The following is a 23,510-nucleotide window of genomic DNA, read 5'->3' as shown; positions in this document are numbered from 1 at the left end:
ACTACTTTTGCAGCACTGAAGTTTGTGATTCAGCTTTAACTGTTGTGTTCATTCATTCAGACGGACCAATCATCACAGAGGATGAGCTGACCTCTCTGCCCCTCGTCAAAGTGGTCCCTGATGGCCAGTACACAGGACCCAAGCTCAACACTGTGGTCCGCATGATGAGGGGGCTCCTGGAGCAGAAAGTCCCGCTGCAAGAGTTTGAAGTAAGAATCTATTTCACTACGAATTGGTTGCGGCCGCTGATAGCATCATGAATTGTGCATCACTTTGATCTGGTATTCGCCCTGTTTTAAGGTCTGAATCACAAAAGATATTGTTCTAATGATATTACAATGCAAACACAGCCATAAGGTTTTGCAGCTGAGTGCAAGTTGACCTGTTATTTTTTTTTTCTTTTGATTGCAGTTAACCATGTTACAAGTAGAAATGTTGCCTTTGCGCCAAGAACAACAGCAGAGAGAAAAAGAAAACTTAACTTTTCAGAGTGTAAGCTACAGGTCCTCAACCACAAGATGCGGAGGCATTCCTCAAAACTTCAGGCACTGTATTTGATCACTGGAAAATCTGGCAATTGACACCTACTAACTCTCTGAGGACACTAATAATTTCACTCTAACTCTGTTTAACTATTAATACCGATCTTTTGTGAATTAGCCTGTTTTTGCAATGAGGCTCATTTGCATAGAAAGGGTCCAATTTGTGCCAAGTGTAAGCATATTGCCTTATTTCAATATTGGGACAGGAGCACCAAAATGCTTTTTGCTTGGCAGTGCAGTTAGTTGTGCATTCCTCCCTTTGCAGGTGCTTTGAGAATTACACATTTCTCTCATGTTAATTGTCTGATTTTTCTGAACATCTGTTTTCCCTCCTGGCAGAATCTTCAGAATCTGCAGCCACTGGACGACTGTTTGATAGGTCAGACGAAGGAGAACAAGAAGAAGAACCGTTACAAGAACATTGTTCCCTGTAAGAGAAGTCATAAATGTGTTATTTGTACAGTGTGTCATAGCCAACTTTAGGGCTTTTCAATAAGTTTGGATACCCAAAATGTTGGCCCTGATGTGAAATAATAGATTTTTATGAACATTTCTCTTCCAGTTGACACAACTCGCGTTATGCTGGGCAAAGATGGTGGCTACATCAACGCCAACTTCATCAAGATGCCGGTGAAGGATGAGAACTACATGTACATTGCATGTCAGGGTCCCTTACCCACCACTCTGGGTGACTTCTGGCAGATGGTCTGGGAGCAAAAGTCTAATGTAATCGCCATGATGACCCAGGAAGTGGAGGCAGGGAAAGTGAAATGTCAGCGGTACTGGCCTGACACGCCGAGGACAGCAGAGATGGTGGACGACAGGTTGCAGATCATGCTGATCAAAGACCAATATCTCGACAACTTTGTCATCCGGCTCATCGAGGTCAAAGATGTCCAGGTCAGTTTATACACAGATTTAAACGTTTATACACTGTTAATGGACATGTTAACTTAAGAGTTTCTTCATCCTCAGACCAATGAAACACAGCTCGTAACTCATCTGAACTACACGGGATGGCCAGACCACGGGACGCCCTCACAACCTGAGCAGTTGCTCACGTTTATTTCCTACATGAGGCACGTTCATCGGTCAGGGCCCATAATCACACACTGCAGTGCAGGCATCGGTCGATCAGGAACCCTCATCTGTATCGACGTGGTTCTGGGGCTCATCAGTAAAGATGCTGATGTAAGTAGACGTCTTGTTTACATTAGTTTATAAGGAAGCCTCTGTTTTTTTGTTTTGTTTTTTGTTGAGTAGGACAAAACTAATTAACATTTTGTTGTAGTTTGATATTTCAGATGTGGTAAGGAACATGAGACTTCAGCGACAGGGAATGATCCAGACAGAGGTGAGTATTAATGTTTGATTTTAAGTAGCTTAACTCTTAACTGAGTTTATTTTAGTTAACTTAAAGGGACAGTTCAGATTTTTTTAAGTGGAGTTGTATGGGGTGCTTATCCATTGTCAATGTTTTATCTACAATAGATGACAGTTGACATGCCCCCAGTTAGGAGAGGCAGGCTGGAATCCAACATGGAAGCTAAGCAATGTACTGCTGTGGAGGGGTCAACAACAAAACATATTTTAGCTGCCTAAACAAGTCCCACCTAAAAAAAAAATCAATAACAAGTTAAGTGTACACTATATTGAGAGTATTTTTTACAACTTAACGTTACAATCTGACAGCCCGTTCCAACACATCTATACTCTCTTTAAAGCCACCAGATTTCATTTACAAAAAGAGTAGTTTGGGCTGTCTGAACACAGGAACTGCTGGTCTACCGCTGCCTGGATTGGTTAGTTAGTTAGTGTTATTGTTTGACTTGAATGAATCCAAACTAACCAAACACTAATGTCACACAATAAGACAAAAAACTATTTCAAGGCAGCGGTAGACCAGCAGTTTCTGTGTTCAGCAAGGTAAAATCACTGTTTTTCTCAATGGAGTCTGGCTTTGGAGAAAGCAATGTAACAGCTTCAGTTCCCTGTCTGAAGTCGCTGTCTAACAGTGAAAATATTCTTGGTATAGCATACACTTAACCTGATATTGATTTTTTTTTTTTTGGAGATGGGACTTTTTTTAGGTGGTTAAAATATGTTTTGTTGTTGCCCCATCCACAGCAGTGCATTGCTTAGCTTTCATGTCTGATTCCAGCCTGCATCCTCAAACTGGAGGTGTGCAGACTGTTATCTACTAGTCAATACATTGACTATGCATAAGTACCTCATACAACGTCATTTCTAAACTATCCCTTTAAATTAAAATGGACAAACACAAAAACTAACTGAAACAATACTGTGTACTTACAAAACAAACTAATATTAAAAAAAATGTCTATAATTTTAGTCTTTGTCACTTTGGTCAAATTTGTCACCACAACAAACACGAGGAGGCACTGGTTCATATCTATATTTAGCATGGGATGTCTACATGACTGTGAGTCAATCGCCTTCTCAAAGTGTTTTGTTTTTGTTGTAATACCTGTTCTGGATTTCTTAAATCTTGTCCCTGACAAATAAACCCTGATATTCAGGGTTTATTTTATCATTTTTTTTAAAGCTAATACTTAAACTAAGAAATCTAAACTGAAATGAGCAACCCCACTCAGGAAACTAACTGAATCTAAACTGAATTTAAACATTAAAAGCAAATTAAAACAAGTGAAGAGTACCAAACTTTGCTCTTTGCTCTAAACTGTTTTGTTGTGACACCTTTTGGTTTATGTTTTCTCACACATTTCCCTCTTTCTTTTTTACAGGACCAGTATATATTCTGCTATCAAGTGATCCTCTACGTCCTCAGATGCCTTCAAGCAGAGGAAAACATCTCAGGATAGTAGGAAAACCACATGCTGCCATCACGTAGGCTGGGTGACTGTTTTACAAGAGCTAAACAATAATGGAGGAGAGCTGATACAGGCAGAAATTGCCAAATTACACTACATGTTTGAAAATGCCTTAAAATATTCCTCAAGAGTAAATCCCTTAAAGAAGTCTATATTTTTATGTTTGCTTTTTGAGTTCTCTCTCTCTCTTTGGCTGCTACTCCTTTACAATGCATTTACAAGAACTGCTGATTGTATTTCTTATTGTCACCTACAAGAGAACAATAATGGGGGGTTTTTTGCTCCCAGATTCTTGGATATTCTAAAATAATTATAAAAGTGATCAATGATTTCGTATTTTATGTGGAACAAAATTGTACTTGTGTATTTTGAATCCTATTCTGATGCTGGAACATGCCTTGACAGAATACTATGTCAGTATTTGCTTTGTAAATCTATTATACAGTAATTGCTCACTGCCTGAGGTAAATGATGAAATTAAAAGTGTACATATTCATCTCCTGAAAATTAAACTGGATACATTTTAAAGGTTGTGTAGAGGAAAGTTGTTGTTTTTTTAATATAAGCAAATATTTCCATGTCTTTTGTAATTTTAGTGCATATAGTCTTTTAGCATACTTGTGTAAAGTGGTCACCATCACACTCTAAACTTTATATATAGGACCATTTACCTCTTACATCTTTTTCAAGCTCCTGACCAACAAAAGCCACTGAAAAGTCCGAGGAAGAGAAGCTACGACAAGTTGATGACTTGAAAATTACTCCATGCTCTACATAAGTTACTGCACACAGTAATACAATAATAAAGCTTATAATATGGAGCCTGTGCTGAGGCTGTCATAGAAGTATTTTAAATCTACAAATCCATGTCACAGTCCACACAAACATTAAACATTGGGAGCTCCATATTTTTTTGCCTGTTTACTGCATTGGACTGCATATTTAACAGGTGATCATGTTACTATGTTTCACCTGCATGAAATCATTAAACATGAATGAATACACACCCAAGGTTTCTGATGGAACAGTGTTACTGTCTATGAATACTGTAGCAGAAAGCAGGAGACACTGCTGCACTAATAGGTTGTCTTAACCCAGTTTCACCCCCATGTGGTGCCAAAATTCATGATCATATCTTTGTAAAATAATCCTGGACACATTGCCCTGTGCCCCAAAAAGTCTATCATGATAGTTTTGGATCTCACCTTTCTTCGGCTCTTTGCAGGTCTGATGTGTTAATACAGACACTGCTTTTATAGGGTCTCAAGTAGAACAGCTTCTAAATTTACAAAACAAACAAACGTGATTGTCCCATTTTACCTTACCAGCTGTCCCATTTCCTGAGCATGTCATCTGAGTGAGGTGGGGTTCCTAATTTGTTGGAAGGTCCAACGTTTCTAAATTATTTTACTTGGTAACAAAGTTTCTTTGTAGAAATAATGCAGAGAGCCATAACAAGTTTTAAAAGTTACACTCAAGTATAGTCTTCAGAGTTTTAGGTGGTGTTCTTGATAATCTACCAGTGTCCGTTTTAAAACATTAAACTAAAAGTACAAACAATTTAGTGGCATGACGATATAATGGTAAATACTCATATAATACCTATAAAGAGACTAGTTTAGTGATAATTACAATATTTATGGGGAGAAATAATACTGTAAGTAGCTTTTAAAATTGGCTGCACCCTGTGAAAACCAAAACTACCTAAAGGTGGTTGGTCATGAAGAACAGTCTTGGCAGTATCCATGTTGTGCCACACCGCCATCTTGTGGACTGTTGTGGTCATGGCAGGGACTCTACAACCAAGCGTTTAGGCCCGAAAGCCGGAAGTGATTCAACAACCGCCCATATAATCAAAAGAAGAAGAAGCCTGCCAATGTCGAACAGAGCTCGCCTAAAAAAAAGTAATATTAGCTATTTACGTACCTCATAAATGACATTATCTTGCTTTTAAAACGAGCACAGGTTCAACCTGACCCACAACAATTCAAGGAAGCTGAAAGATTTTCTTTTGCACCCCGACCGATCTCCCTGAAAGAGACCAAGGATAACATTAAGTTAGGTACTGTTCGCGGGGGGATTATCATGCAAAGCTGATATAAAAGCCATACCTAGTTTTTGTTTTATTCGCTTAAATAACGTATCTGTTGCCAAATTATGTATGACATTCATCTAAAACTTTATACTGTAACGTTAACTTTCAAAACTGTGTTAGCCATCACTGATGTAGATAACTGTAATCCTCACTAATATTAAATCTGTTTAAAAGCAACGATTCTAAGTTAATGTGGGAGAACAAACATTAATGTGTATTTGCAGTGATACAACATGCAATGAACCGTAACCACTTGAAACCCCAAGTTCGCACTAGAGCTATAACTAAGGATTATTTTTTATCACCAATTAATCTGCCGTTTACTTTGTGGATTGATCGATTTATCATATGGTGCTTTCGTTGCATGTCTTGTTTTGTCAGTCTAAAAACCCTCTAATATTAGGTGTAATATAGTATTAAACAGAGCAAAGCAGGAAATTTTCATATTTGAGAGGCAAAAAAACTGAATTTTCTGCCATTTTTGCATGAAAATTTTACAATTAATAGATTATCAAATAAAACTGATAATCAAAGGCACCAATAAAAATCAAGAATGATAATTACATTTTAAGGTGCGGTCCTCTACTGATACAAATTGACAGATTGTGATCACAACTAAACAAAACATATTATGCAGCCCTAATCTGCATATGACATGGTAAACACAGCTCGAGCCAATAATCCCTATATTTACATTTTATTTTCCTGATTCTTCGTTAATGCCTCTTAATACCAGTTAATTCTGATAAAAAAAAAAGTTTCCACCATAAATCTTCCTTGACTTTGCAACCTTAGGCCAGAGATGAAGGATGAAGGAGATACCCATAGACATATATACATAGACGCCGCATCGACTGCCTGAGCGCGTCCTCGCCGGCCGCCAACTTGGATGGGTCTCGCTTCGCCTCCACAGTGCATTCACTTCTATTGAAGAAGGAGCTGTATGCTCAAGTAAAATAGAATAACTCGCTGAATTTTCAACTGGTTTTCACGCGGTTTGGTTTGTTACAAACGGCACACATGTAGTTATGATACAGGATGCTTTCGTACATTAAAAATACGGGATTTCATGCTTTATTACTTTCTGCAGATAGCAACAGCATGTTATTTAGGTCACAACACAGTTATTTTATTCACCTCAACCCGAGTGGAATATATATATGTACACACACAGTATTTATATACTGATAAACCTACTGTATAAACACAATATACACAATACAAAACATAGTATAGCATATTAATAAATTTATTAATATATTTTAATAAAGAAAAAGCTTGATTGTTGATTGAGTTTATTTCTCACACACACTCTCTTTTATACCCACAGCCATCAGACTTAATAATTCTTTCTATTATAATCATAAGAATAATTCTTATTCTTATTACACTGACTGCTGTGATCCCTCAAAAGTAGTAAAAAACATTTTCAGTATTTACATAAACACTGAAATTAATTTTGGTATTGGTATTATAACTATGAAAATGGGACTGTGGTCAAGATAATTTGAAAAAAGATACAGAAGGATGAGCAGCAGGGGATATTTGCAGCACAGCTGGTGGAAGAGTGAATATGTGCACAAAGGTGTGCTACACGTAATATGCTATGCTGTGTTTTGTATTGTGTTTATACAGTAGGTTTATCAGTATATAAATACTGTGTGTATATATATATATATATGTGTGTGTGTGTGTGTGTGTGTGTGTGTGTGTGTGTGTGTGTGTATCCCACTCTGGGGTTGAGGTGAATAAAATAACTGTTGTGACCTAAATAACATGCTGTTGCTATCTGCAGAAAGTATTGAAGCATGAAATCCCGCATTTTAATGTACGAAAGCATCCTGTATCATAACTACATGTGTGCCGTTTGTAACAAACCAAACCGCGTGAAAATCAGTTGAAAATTCAGCGAGTTATTCTATTTAACTTGAGCATACAGCTCCTTCCTCAATAGAAGTGAATGCACTGTGGAGGCGAAGCGAGACCCATCCAAGATGGCGGCCGGCGAGGACGTCGGCTCTGATTGGCAGCGGCAGTCAATACGGCGTCTATGTATATATGTCTATGGTATCCACTCAGTCCGACTGGACTCGGCGTTATGCGCATGCGCCACTTTTTCCTTCGCGGGCTTTCACCCGGATGAAGAAGGAGATGACGTTGCAGCAGTTCAGTTCATACCAGTGCGGTTAGATATTATAATCATGTATGTGATATCTATGGCAGTAACCCCGGGAAAAGCTAACCAACAAACACCATGGCGACTGAGAAGCAGAAGATACACTTCTGGTCGGACGAGGAAACTATATTCATGCTCCAACAGCTAAAGGAGCTTAACATTTTGAAGTATTTGGATGGTCGGAAAACGCGGAACGGGAAAATATTTATAAAAACTTCTGAGCGATTGAATGAGGCCGGTTTCATCAGGACGGCAGAACAGGTCCGCGTCCGGTGGAAGCACCTTAAACACAACTACCACAACGTCAAGAAAACAGATGAATACAATCGTGTGTGGCCTTTTTGCGACATACTGGAAGAACTGCTCGGAAACAACATCTTGTCCAAAGCTGGAGACCACGATGTGGACATTGGATTAAACTCAGGTGAATTTCTATTACGTTAGGCTGCTTATTTTTTTGAGCAACCAAGCCTTCTTTCAATAGGGCTCGAAAGGGTGACGTTGCGGAAGTGGGGAAAAACCCGCAATGCATTGTGGGTTTAGCGGGCAATTGTAAAGTCTGTTTACGTTGCGCGACACTACGGTTGTGTTTTGTTGTTAGTGAAAATGGTGCAGACTTGCTGTGTAGTCAGGACATTTAATCCCATCTAAAAACGCCCCAAAATACACATATTGATGTCACTAACAATGCACCCAAATACAATATTTCTCTTTTATCAGGGGTTTCTGGAGTAGTAAACTAATACAAAATTGTGGTTAACAAATGAAAGAAAATAAAAAAACAACAAATTTTCCACTCTGAGCCCACCTTTGTATGACGAGAGTTAGAGATGTAAGGAGTCTGAAAATGCCCCAATTCTGAAAAAAAGTCACAGAGAAGCCTCTAAATATTTCCCACATAAATGCAGAGTGGATTTCAGGCTTCAAAATATTTTTTGTTTGAAACAAATTGGTCCAGTAGACACCAAGATATGTTATTCAAAAACTGAGCAAGCAAACAGGCAGCACCACATGGAGGTGAAACACAGTGCAGTCAAGGCATGTAAAGTTTACATACCTCTGAAATGACGAATTTTCTCTTTAGAGTGGAAAATTTGGAGGTCCTGCACCCAGCCAAAGTTTGACTGACCATGAGCCCTGAAGGACTTGGCGTTCCTAAATTTGTCGCCAGTATAATAGCTTATTCTTTTGACAAGATAGAGGACTAGCCCCACTTCAGACAACGGCGGGAGGTCATTTAAATTCTGAGTCCAGTTTCGGTGGGGTCCAGCTTGTCTCGGTACCATCCGTCAGACTTCCCCTCAGCCCGGTCCATTTTTGTTGTGTTATTTCTCGCTTCACTTCTTCTCTCTCTTTCCAACGTAAACAAAACAACAGTTACAGTAAAAATAGTGCTTCCGACCCACAATGCATTGCGCAACCACGTGCCCTTTCGAGCCCTATAGTCCTACCTTTAAAAACTTAAAATATTAAGCTTGTGTTGATGCTGTATATGTCAGCACAGTTTATGTCAACCCCTATTTATTCACTTAGAAGAGATTCAGATGTTCACTATATGTTTTACATAAATGACTGCAGTGTTTACTCTCCAGGTGTGCGTGTAACTCTGGCCATAATTTTGTGTGTTTGTCAGACTGCTTGATGGACGTCACTTCAGCTGTCTCAGACTGTGTTGGCGTCTCAGCTCCTGCACATCCCTCCATGGACCCTGCACTACGTGATCATGATTACTGCATGGTGGGCAGCAGGAAGAATGTGCAGGACAAGACGACTCAGTGTGGTGATTTTAGGTACTCCATGCTTCAAAACAACTCTGATGCTTTGCGCCACACTGGTATATCCCTGGAGGTATTTGACATTCTTGTGTCAACACTGGAAAAAAATGTGAGCAATGCATTTCCAATGTCAGTGCAAGATCAAGTTCTCATGACACTGATGAAATTAAGGACCAACCATGTGACAGGTTATCTGAGCAAGCAGTTTTATATATCAGAGAGCATGGCTAGCAAGATCATCTCATATTGGATTGACAAACTGGATGAAGTTTTGCGACCTCTGATTCCGTGGCTTCCAAGAGAAACTATTCAAGCAACCATGCCTGAAACATTTAAGGAGAAGTTTCCTAATACAACATGTATTGTTCACTGCACTGATTGCCTCTTACAAAAAAACCAAGACCTTGATTCAAAAGGGGAATCATACAGCCATTATTATGACAAAATGAAGTACCTGGTCGCTGTTGCTCCATGTGGACTTATCATGTTCGTCTCTAGCGCATATCTAGGTCAATGCACAGACAAATATATAACTTTTGAGTCAGGATTATTAGACTACTTAATGCCTGGAGATGAGGTCATGGCAGAGCATGGCTCTTCCATAAAAGATCTGCTGTTTAATGAGAAAAATGTTAACTTAGTAATGTACTCTTTCAGAAATGAGGAACAGGACACATACATAGGACAAACTGCACATGTAATAGTTGATGTTGAAAGAGCAATCACACGCTTGAAAGTTTACAAGATTTTAACACAGGTGGTTTCAAACACCATGGCTCTTCAAATAAACAAGATCCTGAGAATATGTTCTGCTCTCGTCAATTTAAGGGAGGAATTCATTCGTGACTCACATTGATGTACCAGTGATCAACATGAGTGGACTGTATTAGCACGAATGTCAAGAACATTATGCAGGACCAACTAATGAAACTGTGCAGCGGTGACATTAAAATCTGAAATGGTTCAAGAGTTTCTCTGAGAAATCTTAATAAAAAGACATATTTCAAATGAAAGTTTAGTAAATTGTAGTAGTAACAACACTAAAGAAATGTTTGTTCTGCAATTGTTATGAAGAAAGCAGGTGAGCCTACCTTGAGGATCATGAATCAGGTGAATGGCAGAGAAATTAAACACTTCTGCTTTCCTCTTTTTCTTGTGTTTCTGCCCAAAGAGTTAAAAACAATTAAGTAAGTGCATTTGAACACAAATGTAACAATATGAGCTATGACCCTGAGTGGATATGACAGTGTTACCTTGAGGACTTTCATCGCCTTTTCCAGCTTCTTCTTGTTTTTGGAGGTTTTCTTGCCAGTGGAGTATCTCACCTTCAGGTCTCGCACTGATGGCCCCTCCTCCTGAAAGAAGACTGATTCTTAACAAACGCATTTGTATATCTTAACATGTACATTGACCAAAAAAATCACTCCCTTCCAGACCGAGAGAAGCATCCTTTCTCTAACAACTTTATATATTTTTGGTACTTGCCTCTGAGTCTGAATCACTGTCATCAAAACGTAAGGAGTTGTGGATTTTACATGAGCAGTTTTTGTTTTGTTGTGCAGAATGTGAAAAGTGCATTTAGTGCCAGCATTTTATTAACCCTCAGATCCTGTTAAACAACACAATCCTGGTCACTTTTCATATTTACATTTGTTTATATAGTATTTACATTTGTTTAAAGTCTAACTTGTTTTGCTTGGAACATGAAAAATCTGTAACCACCTTTAACATTTAATGTCATGGGCTTTTTAAATATGACATGTTCTGTGAATGTTTTGTACTTCTCATTTGTAGTAAAATATACTGTAGCCAACATGTTGTGCATCTTTTTATTCTTAAAACAGAAATTAAACTGTGACAGTATGTGTATGCATAACAGCCCAAAGGTTTCATTCTGATTCTCTGAATGTATGGCACACTTATTATCAAACCCATATGCAGATGTGCATTAAACCTGGCCCATTATTTTTTGTATTACAAGTGCTAAGGTCCTTTAATTGTGTGTTTAAATATGCAAATAATGCATTATTGTAAGCTGAAATCCAAATATGTGCTTTTGGCATATATATATTTTTTTGGAACATAAGTATGAAATAAAATATAGACCTAAATGTGTAGCCCTAAATCTCAAAATTCCCAAGTGCTTGAAAAAACTATTTTGTACCTGTAGTGTCTCCCCATAATAGTGTTTAATAATTTGTTTGATAATGTTTTATTTATTTAAATATTTCTCCCTTTATCTTATTATTGACAGTACTATTAAACATGAAGGTAAGCACGTATCCCTTTGGGCACAATTAGGCTACTGTATTTGAAAGAGTAGCATGCTAATGCTAGCCTGCTTATCGCGTCACTACTCACGACCCCGTGGACCAAGAAGGCAAGTATAATTGTCGAAGTGTATAAAAAGATACACAAGACTGAATATTTTAATGCTGCTGCAACAAAAAATAAAAATAAAAACAGCCCATTTTACTCGAACCGGAAATGCCTACGATTTCACCGGACGTGACGTGCTGTATCCCAACTGCAAGTTATGGCAGCTTACACATTGGCCACGCTTGCTTAGTAAACTCTGCCGTTTTTCCTATTTTTTCTCAACATACTCGCAGAAATCATCTTGAGTCATGTCCGGGCGACAAAACAACAAACTGCCAAACAATTTGCCGCAGCTGCAAAATCTTATTAAGAGAGATCCACAGTCTTACGTAGAAGAGGTAAGTGTTGTTAGCCAGCAGTGCTAAAGTCAATCAGTCAGTCGACCTGTTGTTTTTGTGAATTTAAGCTGGGCAGTCATCGTTTATCTCTTGTGGTTTCTGCACAGTTTCTGCAGCAGTACCGACACTACCAGTCCAATGTACAGATCTTCAAACTGCAGCCTGACAAGCCGAACAAGGAGCTGGCCGATCTGGTCATGTTTCTCGCTCAGGTACCGTACTGTGTGTGTGTTCAAGCTTGTATTCATAAGTATGTGCGATCTGCAGTGGTGGAAGAAGTATTTTGGATCCTTTACTCATGTAAAAGTACTATTTCCACACTGTAAAAAAAAAAAACAAAAACAAAACACTCAATACCACAAGTAAAAGTCCTGCATTTAGATCCTTACGTTATTATCAGCATCATGTCCTTACAGTATCAATTGTACATTCTCATTATGCAGTAAGATGTGATGTATGATGCTTTTGGATTAATACTGCTGCTGGATTAGTGTGTATGCTGCATTTTACTCTTTTAGATGTTTAAGGTTTTGCTAATTTTAACCTCTACATATACTGTTTAATCTACAGCAATGCATCATATTCTGAGATCATCATATATTTGTAGCTTCGCTGTCCTGTGAGAACCAGATATTTGTAAAAAGTTCCATTTTTTTGGTGTCAGAGGAACAGCATTGTTTTCAGTTTAGTGATGATGCATTTTCTATCTGATTCAAGAGGGTTTTTAAAGAGTTTATTTAGCTTGATACATTTGAGAAATTTCTTTAAACATCCTTTAGCTTACCACTAACATTTGACAGCAGCACATTGGGAGATACATAGGTTTCACTGGACAGGAAGGTTAAAAACTGTAATCCAAAAAGTTCTAATCTGTCCAATAGATGTGGTTGAGTATCCTGTGCAGTATTTATCTCCTGAGATGTAGTAAAATATAAGTATCAAGGAGAAAATACTTCAGTTAGGTACAAGTACCTCGTACCTCCTCTATGCTGCGTGGTTAAATTTGTTCTTGTCCTTCAGGTTGGTCACTGCTACCTGCAGCACCTGTCCACCTTTCCACAAGAGCTGTCTGAGTTACTAATGAGTCACCACACGATGCTCGAGCCAGACCTAAGAATGGTGAGACCGTCTGTGGCTGTCCATATCGAGTAATTGTTCATACTTGCAACACATAAGTTCATTGACACTTACACAAATGACTTGTCTCTTAGCATTGACATGTTTTTTTTTTTTGTTTCATGTTCATGTCAGACTTTCTGCAAAGCACTGATTCTTCTCAGGAATAAAGATCTGATCGACCCCACCGGCCTCCTGGAGCTCTTCTTTGAGCTGCTGCGATGTCACGACAAACTTCTCAGAAAGGTTAGAGTACAGCACAGCCCTCAAATATTTACAGTAGTAAAATTCTCTGGAACTGGTTAGACAATAATAACTCAATCAATTCTAATTGTCAGGATTTTGTAAATGAAATAAATCAAATGGAAAAACATATCCACAATAGTTAGAAATCAAGTTCATTTTTTTGAAGAAAGATGGGGAAAAATGAGTGAGGTATAAAACACACAATATTTCTAATGACTCTGCTGGTGTATATAATTACAAAGATAACACAGTATGATCAGTGAACTGATATATTTTCTTTTTACATAGGTAAACAATTATGTGAGTGTAAATATAGGCATATGCATGCGCTCTTCTGTTGTTTCCCTCCTCACCTGTCAAAACTAAACACTGGCTTTTCTCTCCCCACAGACTCTGTACACACACATTGTAGCAGATATTAAAAACATCAATGCCAAGCACAAAAACAACAAGGTTAACACAGTAAGTACACACACTCACCTGTGTTCTACATGTTTGACTGTGTGAAATACTGTGTGATACAGCAGCTAAAAAAATACTCTGCATTCACTATCTAATGTGTGTTTCAGACGTTACAGAACTTCATGTACACCATGCTGAGAGACAGTAATCCCATAGCAGCAAAGATCTCTTTAGATGTAATGGTGGAGCTGTACAAAAGAAACATATGGTGAGTTTTATTTGTACACTGGACTTATTTTACAAGAAATGCTTGTTATTTTTCATTACGTTAATGTGATTGTCTTTTTGTATGCCACAGGAATGATGCCAAAACAGTTAATGTCATTACAACAGCGTGCTTCTCCAAGGTGACAAAGGTATATTGAATGCAATGCTTTACTTGTCATATTGTAACTGTGGTGACTCTGCACATCCTCACCTGGCTCTCTTCCTGTTTAGATCCTTGTTGCTGGTCTTAAATTCTTTCTGGGCAAAGATGAGGATGAGAAAAATGACAGTGATTCAGACTCAGAGGCAAGTACCAAAAACATATGAAGTAGTTAGAGAAAGGATGCTTCTCTCAGTCTGGAAGGGAGTGATTTTTGTTCAGTGCACACGATACGATGTACAAATGTGTTTGTTAAGAATCAGTCTTCTTTCAGGAGGAGGGGCCATCAGTGCGAGACCTGAAGGTGAGATACTCTACTGGCAAGAAAACATCCAAAAACAAGAAGAAGCTGGAAAAGGCGATGAAAGTCCTCAAGGTAACATTGTCATATCTACTCAGGGTCATAGCTCATATTGTTACATTTGTGTTCAAATGCACTTACTTAATTGTTTTTAACTCTTTGGGCAGAAACACAAGAAAAAGAGGAAAGCAGAAGTGTTTAATTTCTCTGCCATTCACCTGATTCATGATCCTCAAGGTAGGCTCACCTGCTTTCTTCATAACAATTGCAGAACAAACATTTCTTTAGTGTTGTTACTACTACAATTTACTAAACTTTCATTTGAAATATGTCTTTTTATTAAGATTTCTCAGAGAAACTCTTGAAGCAGTTGGAAAACTCGAAAGAGCGCTTCGAGGTCAAGATCATGATGATGGATCTCATATCCAGACTGGTTGGAATCCACGAGGTAAATGATGTGCCTCTCATCAGCTGTAGATCAGTGGTAGATGACTTAGAGGTGGCCCTCATGAATATTTGCAGAATGCACATAAATAATGTGAAGGAATAAACTTTGCCAGCATTTTTCAAGGGTAGCACGTGACAATAGCAACAGTACTGACTGCTCCTGGGTTATGGGGCTCATGCCTTGCACTCCGCATGTATTTGAATAAAACATTTTATGCTGAATACTCTGTTCTCTTCCAGCTTTTCCTCTTCAATTTCTATCCCTTTGTCCAGAGGTTTCTACAGCCCCATCAAAGAGGTAAAAAATAACCCCCAAGTAAAGGTCCAGTGTGTAGGATTGAAGGCTACCTGTTGGTAGAAATGTTATTTGATTTTTAAGTTTCACTTCTGTAACCTCACTGCTACATGGGGCTTTAATTAAATGAACCTCTTCTGATGAGATTCTTTAAACAAACCTGTCTCTCTAGAGGTGACAAAGATTCTTCTGTGTGCTGCCCAGGCCTCCCATCAACTCGTCCCACCAGAGGTACGTTAACATCTACAGACTTATTCTGTGAGTTAGCACATCCGTATTTAACACATGGACTCCAGTATTGACACTTCTTGCACACTCCCACTTTACAGATCATCGAACCTGTAATCATGACCATTGCCAACAACTTTGTGACAGACAGAAACTCTGGGGAGGTGATGACTGTGGGGTGAGTAGCAGCCTCGTCTACTTTGTGTTTCAGTTATTCAAAGTTTGTTTTGGTTAAAATGATTTAAATACAAACAGTTATTTTGTAGTTACCAAGTATTGCTTTTCATTGTTCTAATAAATTTCACCCTCTTTTGTGATCAAGTATCAATGCCATTAAGGAAGTGGCAGGCCGCTGTCCACTTGCTATCACTGAAGACTTGCTGCAGGACCTGGCCCAGTACAAGACCCACAAAGACAAGAGTGAGTGACTGCTTTTTCTTGCGCCTGCACATTCACAGCTCTGAATGTACCAATTAAAGGAGATGTGCATATGTGTGCACATATGTTTTCTTCACAGAACATGTTTTTGTCTGTGTTTGTCCTCAGATGTGATGATGTCTGCCAGAGGGCTGATCCAGCTGTTCAGGAGTCTCAATCCTCAGATGCTGCACAAGAGGGACAGGGTGAGCCGACTGTGAATTTGGCTGAAAACGACACATTTTAAACTAAAAATTACCACCCTGCAGTTGTATGCTTTTGTGCACCAGTCAAGTCTCTCTGACAGTTTACATCCATGTCTGTGTAAACATAGATGCTTCACACACATCTTCCCCCCCAACAATATAAATGACCAATACAACAAGCACAGTTTTAACATTCAGTATCTGATCAAATGTATCCCTTTCTGCTCCTGAGATATGATGTTGAATGGTGGGTAAATAATGGCCACATAGTAAACAAAGATGTTGTTGTTATTATTTTGAGAACAGAGGAGAATAGTGGCAATAGATCCAGAAATACAACACTGACAAAGCACTACTATGTAGTATATTCACATGTAAGTAATTGTGAACTTTGCTGCTTGTCATCCAGGGGAGACCCACAGAGGCATCAGCAGAGGCCAAGATCAAAGACTACGGAGAGCTGGAGGCTAAAGATTATATCCCTGGAGCTGAAGTCCTGGAGGTGGAGGAAGAGAACAAAGAGGGAGAGGAGGACGAAGGTGAGCAGCTATTGTATTATGGAATCCATAGAATGGGATGGAAGTGGCTGAACTGAGCTGTATATCAAAGTCCAGTTTCATACAGTGCGCTGTGTAGGGCTGGGTATTGCTATTCAACACCCTTAACTTATCTGCCAAAATAACCCAGTACCAAGTAGGATCAAAAAGTCTCCAGATACATGATACTCACATGCAATCCTTTTTGCGCCAGGGGTCTAATCCTAGACTGTCCAGACTCCCTGCCCGATCAGCAGACTCTCAGTTGCTGCCGTCTCCAGAGAAGTTCTTCTACTGTCAGTTCAATGTCAGCCTAGATTTTATGGTCCTACTCACACTCCCACAGTAGTATGTTTTGATGGAGTTTGCAGTTCTGTGTGCCAAGATGCCATCAAAACATTCTCAAGTATATCTATACTACACACCACTCTAATCACATGATGGGTTTTAAATGAAGTAGATTAAAAAGGTAACAAACAAATATTGTATTGATATTGATATCACTTAAAGGGACAGTGCACCCAAAAATGAAAATTCAGCCATTATCTACTCACCCATATGCCGATGGAGGCTCAGGTGAAGTTTTAGAGTCCTCACATCACTTGCGGAGATCCAAGGGGTAGCAACACAACTCCACCTAATGGAGGCTTATGGCGCCCCAGATTCAAACATCCAAAAACACATAATTGAAACCACAAAATATCTCCATACTGCTCGTCCGTAGTGATCCAAGTGTCCTGAAACCCCGACCTTAAAACGTTGTTTGGAAATACTTTATTTGAGCTCTGTTTTTAGCCTCATTGTAGCCTGTAGCTCTAACTGCCTCTCTGGGCACCGTGCTCATGTGTGCGCACAAGACCAGTGAAAGCACGTGAACACACATGAACGCGGTGCCCATGTCTCATGGTCTCGCGCAAGCGCACACACATGAGCGCGGTGCACAGAGAGGCAGTTAGAGCTACAGGCTACAGTGAGGCTAAAAACAGAGTTCATATGACGTTTTTCCGAACACCTTTTTATGTCAGGGCTTCAGGACACTTGGATCACTACGGACAAGCAGTATGGAGATATTTTATGGTTTCAATTATGTGTTTTTGGACGTTTGAATCTGGGACGCTGTCAGCCTCCATTAGGTGGAGTTGTGTTGCTACCCACTCTCCCCTTGGATCTCCGCAAGGGATGTGAGGACTCTAAAACTTCACCTGAGCCTCCCTCGGCATATGGGTGAGCAGATAATGGTTGCATTTTTGGGTGCACTATCCCTTTAAAGGGTCCTGGTGTTCATGATGGTATCGTATGTTTTTTTTAAACGATACCTAGCCGTAGCTTTGTGTATATGTGTATACAGAAAGTCAATATTAGTCTAAAGTGTGTTTTTAATATTGTACAACAGATGGATGGGAGAGTGCCAGTATTAGTGATGATGATGAAGATGGGGAGTGGGTGGATGTTCACCACTCGTCTGATGAAGACACGACAGAAGTGGTGAGTATAAAATCACACAGCTTATTAAAATGTGGATAATTAATTATGTTTTTGTTTTAATGCGAGCGTTATGTGTGTGTTTGCATAAGGCCGAGAAACTTCAGAATATGCCAGTCGAGGAAAGAAAAGCCAAAGCGGCGGCGGTTAGTGGCAGCAGACTGCTCACTCAAGATGACTTCAAGAAGATCCGTCTGGTCCAGCTGGCCAAGGAGGTCAACGCTGCACCGGGCAAGGGCCAGAAAAGGAAAAATGTGGAACTTGACGATGAGGACGACAACAGGTTAGAAAACTATTTGAACATGGAGCTTAAAGAGTTACATCATTTACAAAGAGGAAGTTGTCTTCAGAATATTTTTTGTGATTACTGCTTTTGATAGATGATCATACTGAGGTGTTTTGTGTTATTTGTTTCCAAACCTTTCAGAGGGGAGCTGCTGACGTTGAGGAATATTGAGAAACTGCATAAGAAACCAAAAGCAGACAAGGAAACACGCCTGGCAACAGCAATGGTAAAACCTTATGCTCACTATAGAAGGATTTGAACTGTTCTTAGAGTCACATGTCCAGTGAAATCATGGTTGTTTTATATGGCTGCAACACTGTTGACTCTGGAAAGTCATTCATGGACACTCTATATACTGTGACAGCAAGTACTGATGTGTAGGGCTGCAAATATCTATTATTTCGATTATCTTTAAGCCTGCAGATTATTTTCTTGATTAAATGTTTGGTCTCGAAAAATCAGATGATTTCTTTGTATTGTTGATGATTAAAATAGTTTTTGATGATCAGTTGATCAAACAGTTTATTAATCAACTATCTGTTTCAGCTCTAATGATGAATTTGATTTTCCAGGCGGGACGTACCGACCGGAAAGAGTTTGTCAGGAAGCGGACCAAGCTGAACCCACATGCCAGCACCAGCAACAAGGAGAAGAGGAGGACGAAGAACTTCATGATGATGAGACACAGTCAGAATGTCAGAACCAAAGGCAAACGTTCCTTTAGAGAGAAACAGGTATGTCACACCTGTTGGAAATAGCTGCTGTATTTTACTGTGGATACATTGATTTTATTGAATACAAAGTTCAACTGAAAATATTTTGATTTTCCTCTACAGATTGCTCTACGGGATGCACTCCTGAAAAAGAAGAAGCAGCACAAGTAGGACACATGGACATAGTGTTATATTTGCCTCGCGCTGGCCATCCGATGGCCATCACAAACAATGCCATATATTATTGTACATCCTTCAAGAAGCCTGGAAAACATGGATAGTTTATTAATGTATTATTCTCAGCAGATGAACTGCATATATTCACACTGTTCTGAAATAAACTTTGATAATTATTGTGTAAAGGTTTCTGTATGCTATCTTATTTTGCTCTGGTTATGCTGCGGCTCTTACTCCCTCTTACAAAAGCTGACTGATTCTCTCCAGCTGATAAATGACCTCACATTGGTCATAGTTCATATTACAAGAAAATTAGCTATAATAGTATAGTTTGGACAGCTTTAGTTTCCCTTTCCAAAGATGAATAGAGTATTACCATTTGTCGGAGAACATGCCCCTAGTTAAGTTGTATATTAGACAACAGGCACTGACAGAGTGTAAACCTTTACCTTTAAACTCTACAGATATCTGAATTTTGTGCCAAATCTTTGTTCTAATGTGATCCCATCCAAATATAGTCATAATATATGTATAAAACACAGGGTTAAGATTTACACAAACCTTTTTTTTACCCTGCTGTGATTCCTTCTTACAAATTGTTATATTTTAGGCATGTCCGTTTCATGTCTATGTGCCTGGACCTCACCAACAGTACAGTGTTTTGTAGCTATATAGATTTTTTTTTTTTTCATGCCTCCGTGCAGGCATTATGTTTTTGGGTTGTCCGTCTATCCGTCAATCCCATTCTCATGAACGTGATATCTCAAGAACAGAACGGAATTTCTTCAACTTTGGCACAAACTTCAACTTGGATTCAAAGATGAGCAGATAAGAATTTGGTGGCAAAAGGTCACTGTGACATTGCGTCCGAATTATTTTGTGAATGTGATATTTCAAGAAGGCCTTGAGGGAGTTAGACTCACATCTCAGTCTTTAGATGCTTTGCTTAACTAAATCAGAAGGCGGAGATCTCTGATTGTCTGGTGGCGAGACTATGAGGGAGTTTACGCAAATTTGGCACAAACATCCTCTTGGACTGATTGAACTGATTAGACTTTGGCAGATGAAGGTCAAAGGTCATTGTGACCTCACAAAACGTGGCTCAGGAATTCATACGTTAATTATGACAAATACACTGAACAAAAATATAAACGCACCACTTTTGTTTTTGCTCTCATTTTTCATGAGCTGAACTCAAAGATCTTAAACATTTTCTATACACACAAAAGACCATTTCCTCACAAATATTGTTCACAAATCTGTCTAAATCTGTGTTAGTGAGCACTTCTCCTTTGCTGCAATAATCCATCCCACCTCACAGGTGTGGCATATCAAGATGCTGATTAGACAGCATGAATATTGCACAGGTGTGCCTTAGGCTGGCCACAATAAAAGGCCACTCTGAAATGTGCAGTTTTATCACACCGCACAATGCCACAGATGTCGCAAGTTTTGAGGGAGCGTGCAATTGGCATGCTGATTGCAGGAATGTCCACCAGAGCTGTTGCCTGTGAATTGAATGTTCATTTCTCTACCATAAGCCGTCTCCAAAGGCGTTTCAGACAGTTTGGCAGTACATCCAACCGGCCCCACAACCACAGACCACGTGTAACCACACCAGCCCAGGACCTCCACATCCAGCATGTTCACCTCCAAGATCGTCTGAGACCAGCCACCCGGACAGCTGCTGCAACAATCAGTTTGCATAACCAAAGAATTTCTGCACAAACTGTCAGAAACCGTCTCAGGGAAGCTCATCTGCATGCTCGTCGTCCTCATTGGGGTCTTGACCTGACTGCAGTTCGTTGTTGTAACCAACTTGAGTGGGCAAATGCTCACATTCGATGGCGTCTGGCACGTTGGAGAGGTGTTCTCTTCATGGATGAATCCCAGTTATCAATGTTCAGGGCAGATGGCAGACAGCATGTGTGGCGTCGTGTGGGGGGGCGGTTTGCTGATGTCAACGCTGTGGATCGAGTGGCCCATGGTGGCGGTGGGGTTATGGTATGGGCAGGCGTATGTTATGGACAGCGAACACAGGTGCATTTTATTGATGGCATTTTGAATGCACAGAGATATCGTGACGAGATCCTGAGGCCCATTGTTGTGCCATTCATCCACAACCATCACCTCATGTTGCAGCATGATAATGCACGGCCCCATGTTGCAAGGATCTGTACACAATTCCTGGAAGCTGAAAATATCCCAGTTCTTGCATGGCCAGCATACTCACCGGACATGTCACCCATTGAGCATGTTTGGGATGCTCTGGATCGGCGTATACAACAGCATGTTCCGGTTCCTGCCAATATCCAGCAACTTCGCGCAGCCATTGAAGAGGAGTGGACCAACATTCCACAGGACACAATCAACAACCTGATCAACTGTATGCGAAGGAGATGCGTTGCACTGCGTGAGGCAAATGGTGGTCACACCAGATACGCAATAAAGCAAAACTGCACATTTCAGAGTGGCCTTTTATTGTGGCCAGCCTAAGGCACACCTGTGCAATATTCATGCTGTCTAATCAGCATCTTGATATGCCACACCTGTGAGGTGGGATGGATTATCTCGGCAAAGGAGAAGTGCTCACTAACACAGATTTAGACAGATTTGTGAACAATATTTGTGAGGAAATGGTCTTTAGTGTGGATAGAAAATGTTTTAGATCTTTGAGTTCAGCTCATGAAAAATGGGAGCAAAAACAAAAGTGATGCGTTTATATTTTTGTTCAGTGTACTTTACACAAATGTCTAATAGAATAAAACGATTAAGTGATGACATTTTTTATCAAAAAGGCCAGAGATCAGCTTCATTGTGACATCATAATGCTCTGCAAAAAACTCTTTTCTGGCGACTATTTAACATCCTATATCAGGAGCAGAAGGGGAGACATTTGGTTAGATACTGAATTGGTGACACTAATCTTGGGTGTCCACTTTGAAACTATGCTGATTGTATAGATCTTCTGTGCTGCCACAGGGAAGATGTGTGTGTAGCATCTATGTTTTCACAGACATGGATGTAAACTGATTTAGAATTTCATCTACATGTATGATTATAAAATCTGCCAATATTAATAATCTGTTTTCAGTATTTATGTTTGGTGTTTACAGCATAAATATGCAGATACTGCACTGATGTACCTTTAATAAAACTCAAATCAGGATGCAAAGTTGATGTTAATGTATAATTCTAGAAAAGATTTAAAGGTGCAGTCAGCGATTCTAATTCAATACACTTTTTGTCAAATTCTGCGACTGCCCCCTTGTGATCTGCTAACTGTCTGTTCCATGTGTGCGTTAATAAAACAGCCCTGGCTCTGTCAATAAAAAAAAAAAGTAGAAAAACAACAGTGTGCCAACTACTCTCGCTCTTCCACGTCCTTGCCCATGAGAAACGCCGCTCAATGAAGCCAAGCTGCATCGTGACAGTGCAGATAACACTGTAGATATTACCAGAGCTTCTGAAGGAGCAGTGGCAGTAAGAGGTGTTTTACTTGGGGTACTGAGTTCAGATATCAACAATCTTTCACCAGAATCACAGACTCCACCTTTAATTGGCCAATTTAGTTATAAAACAATTATAATTACAGTCCAACAGTTCCTTACTTTGCACATTACTCAGTTTAGTGCCTTATTTTGAACATGTCAGTGTTATATACTGGTAGTGAACAATAACTCAATCACAACCAAAGAGTGTGACACTATTTATGTGTCTAACTGCCATAACTGTTTGAGGGGATGTATTGGAAATAAATGGCTGCAGTTAAATCATGAAGTGAAAGGTAAATCAACTTTGGCAAAGACATTACCAGAGATCTCAGAGAGAAGAGACAGGTGCCTGATTATCATTTATTTTTGCGTGGGTTCATATCACCATTACTGCATGCCCTCTGTCTAAATATTTTGGACAGTGTGTTACACTTTGATATTTCAAGCTGTCACACTGCTCAGTTTTCAAAATAAGTGACTAGCTTGAAACCGGCTGCCTTTATTTAGCCTGGAACGTTTCATGTGCGTTATATTTAGTTCCCTCAGCTGTTGTTCAGGTAATACCGTAAAAACTACAATA

At 39.5% G+C, this 23,510-nt stretch overlaps 3 protein-coding genes across 9 annotated transcripts in view; all 3 read left to right on the top strand.

Annotated features, from left to right (window-relative positions):
* Nucleotides 1-3,925, top strand: part of ptpn13 (protein tyrosine phosphatase non-receptor type 13) — a 53,332-nt gene extending 49,407 nt beyond the window's left edge. For 4 of the 6 annotated variants that reach the window (XM_049603699.1, XM_049603698.1, XM_049603696.1 and 1 more), the window contains 7 exons: nucleotides 61-209; nucleotides 412-492; nucleotides 882-972; nucleotides 1,105-1,442; nucleotides 1,518-1,733; nucleotides 1,834-1,896; nucleotides 3,308-3,925. In XM_049603699.1, the coding sequence (XP_049459656.1) occupies nucleotides 61-209; nucleotides 412-492; nucleotides 882-972; nucleotides 1,105-1,442; nucleotides 1,518-1,733; nucleotides 1,834-1,896; nucleotides 3,308-3,385 (1,016 nt within the window). In that variant the 3' untranslated portion in view covers nucleotides 3,386-3,925. The remainder of the gene's footprint in view (nucleotides 1-60; nucleotides 210-411; nucleotides 493-881; nucleotides 973-1,104; nucleotides 1,443-1,517; nucleotides 1,734-1,833; nucleotides 1,897-3,307) is intronic. The other 2 variants (XM_049603700.1, XM_049603697.1) reach the window with 1 other exon arrangement.
* A 1,330-nt stretch (nucleotides 3,926-5,255) lies between these two features.
* Nucleotides 5,256-11,387, top strand: LOC125906276 (uncharacterized). Of its 2 annotated transcripts, XM_049604785.1 has the most exons (3): nucleotides 5,256-5,456; nucleotides 7,713-8,089; nucleotides 9,299-11,387. In XM_049604785.1, the coding sequence occupies exons 2-3, from the start codon at nucleotides 7,744-7,746 to the stop codon at nucleotides 10,294-10,296; spliced, it is 1,344 nt and encodes a 447-aa protein (XP_049460742.1). In that variant the 5' UTR covers nucleotides 5,256-5,456; nucleotides 7,713-7,743; the 3' UTR covers nucleotides 10,297-11,387. The 2 variants fall into 2 exon arrangements, with proteins under 2 accessions (XP_049460742.1, XP_049460741.1); XM_049604784.1 differs by lacking the exon at nucleotides 5,256-5,456 and having other exon boundaries at nucleotides 7,539-8,089.
* Nucleotides 11,388-11,961: 574 nt separating this feature from the next.
* Nucleotides 11,962-19,579, top strand: sdad1 (SDA1 domain containing 1). Its single transcript, XM_049604699.1, has 22 exons — nucleotides 11,962-12,157; nucleotides 12,265-12,369; nucleotides 13,178-13,276; nucleotides 13,409-13,519; nucleotides 13,910-13,981; nucleotides 14,089-14,189; nucleotides 14,280-14,337; nucleotides 14,420-14,494; nucleotides 14,623-14,724; nucleotides 14,817-14,886; nucleotides 14,994-15,097; nucleotides 15,337-15,394; nucleotides 15,564-15,622; nucleotides 15,721-15,797; nucleotides 15,942-16,039; nucleotides 16,166-16,242; nucleotides 16,652-16,781; nucleotides 18,172-18,263; nucleotides 18,353-18,543; nucleotides 18,688-18,772; nucleotides 19,119-19,280; nucleotides 19,383-19,579. Exons 1-22 carry the CDS (start codon nucleotides 12,068-12,070, stop codon nucleotides 19,428-19,430), a joined length of 2,064 nt encoding a protein of 687 aa, XP_049460656.1. The 5' UTR covers nucleotides 11,962-12,067; the 3' UTR covers nucleotides 19,431-19,579.
* The last annotated feature ends 3,931 nt before the right edge of the window (nucleotides 19,580-23,510 follow it).

Source organism: Epinephelus fuscoguttatus, linkage group LG18, assembly GCF_011397635.1.
Source record: "Epinephelus fuscoguttatus linkage group LG18, E.fuscoguttatus.final_Chr_v1".
In the NCBI taxonomy this organism is placed as follows: domain Eukaryota; kingdom Metazoa; phylum Chordata; class Actinopteri; order Perciformes; family Serranidae; genus Epinephelus; species Epinephelus fuscoguttatus.
This window is presented reverse-complemented; position numbering and strand designations above follow the sequence as displayed.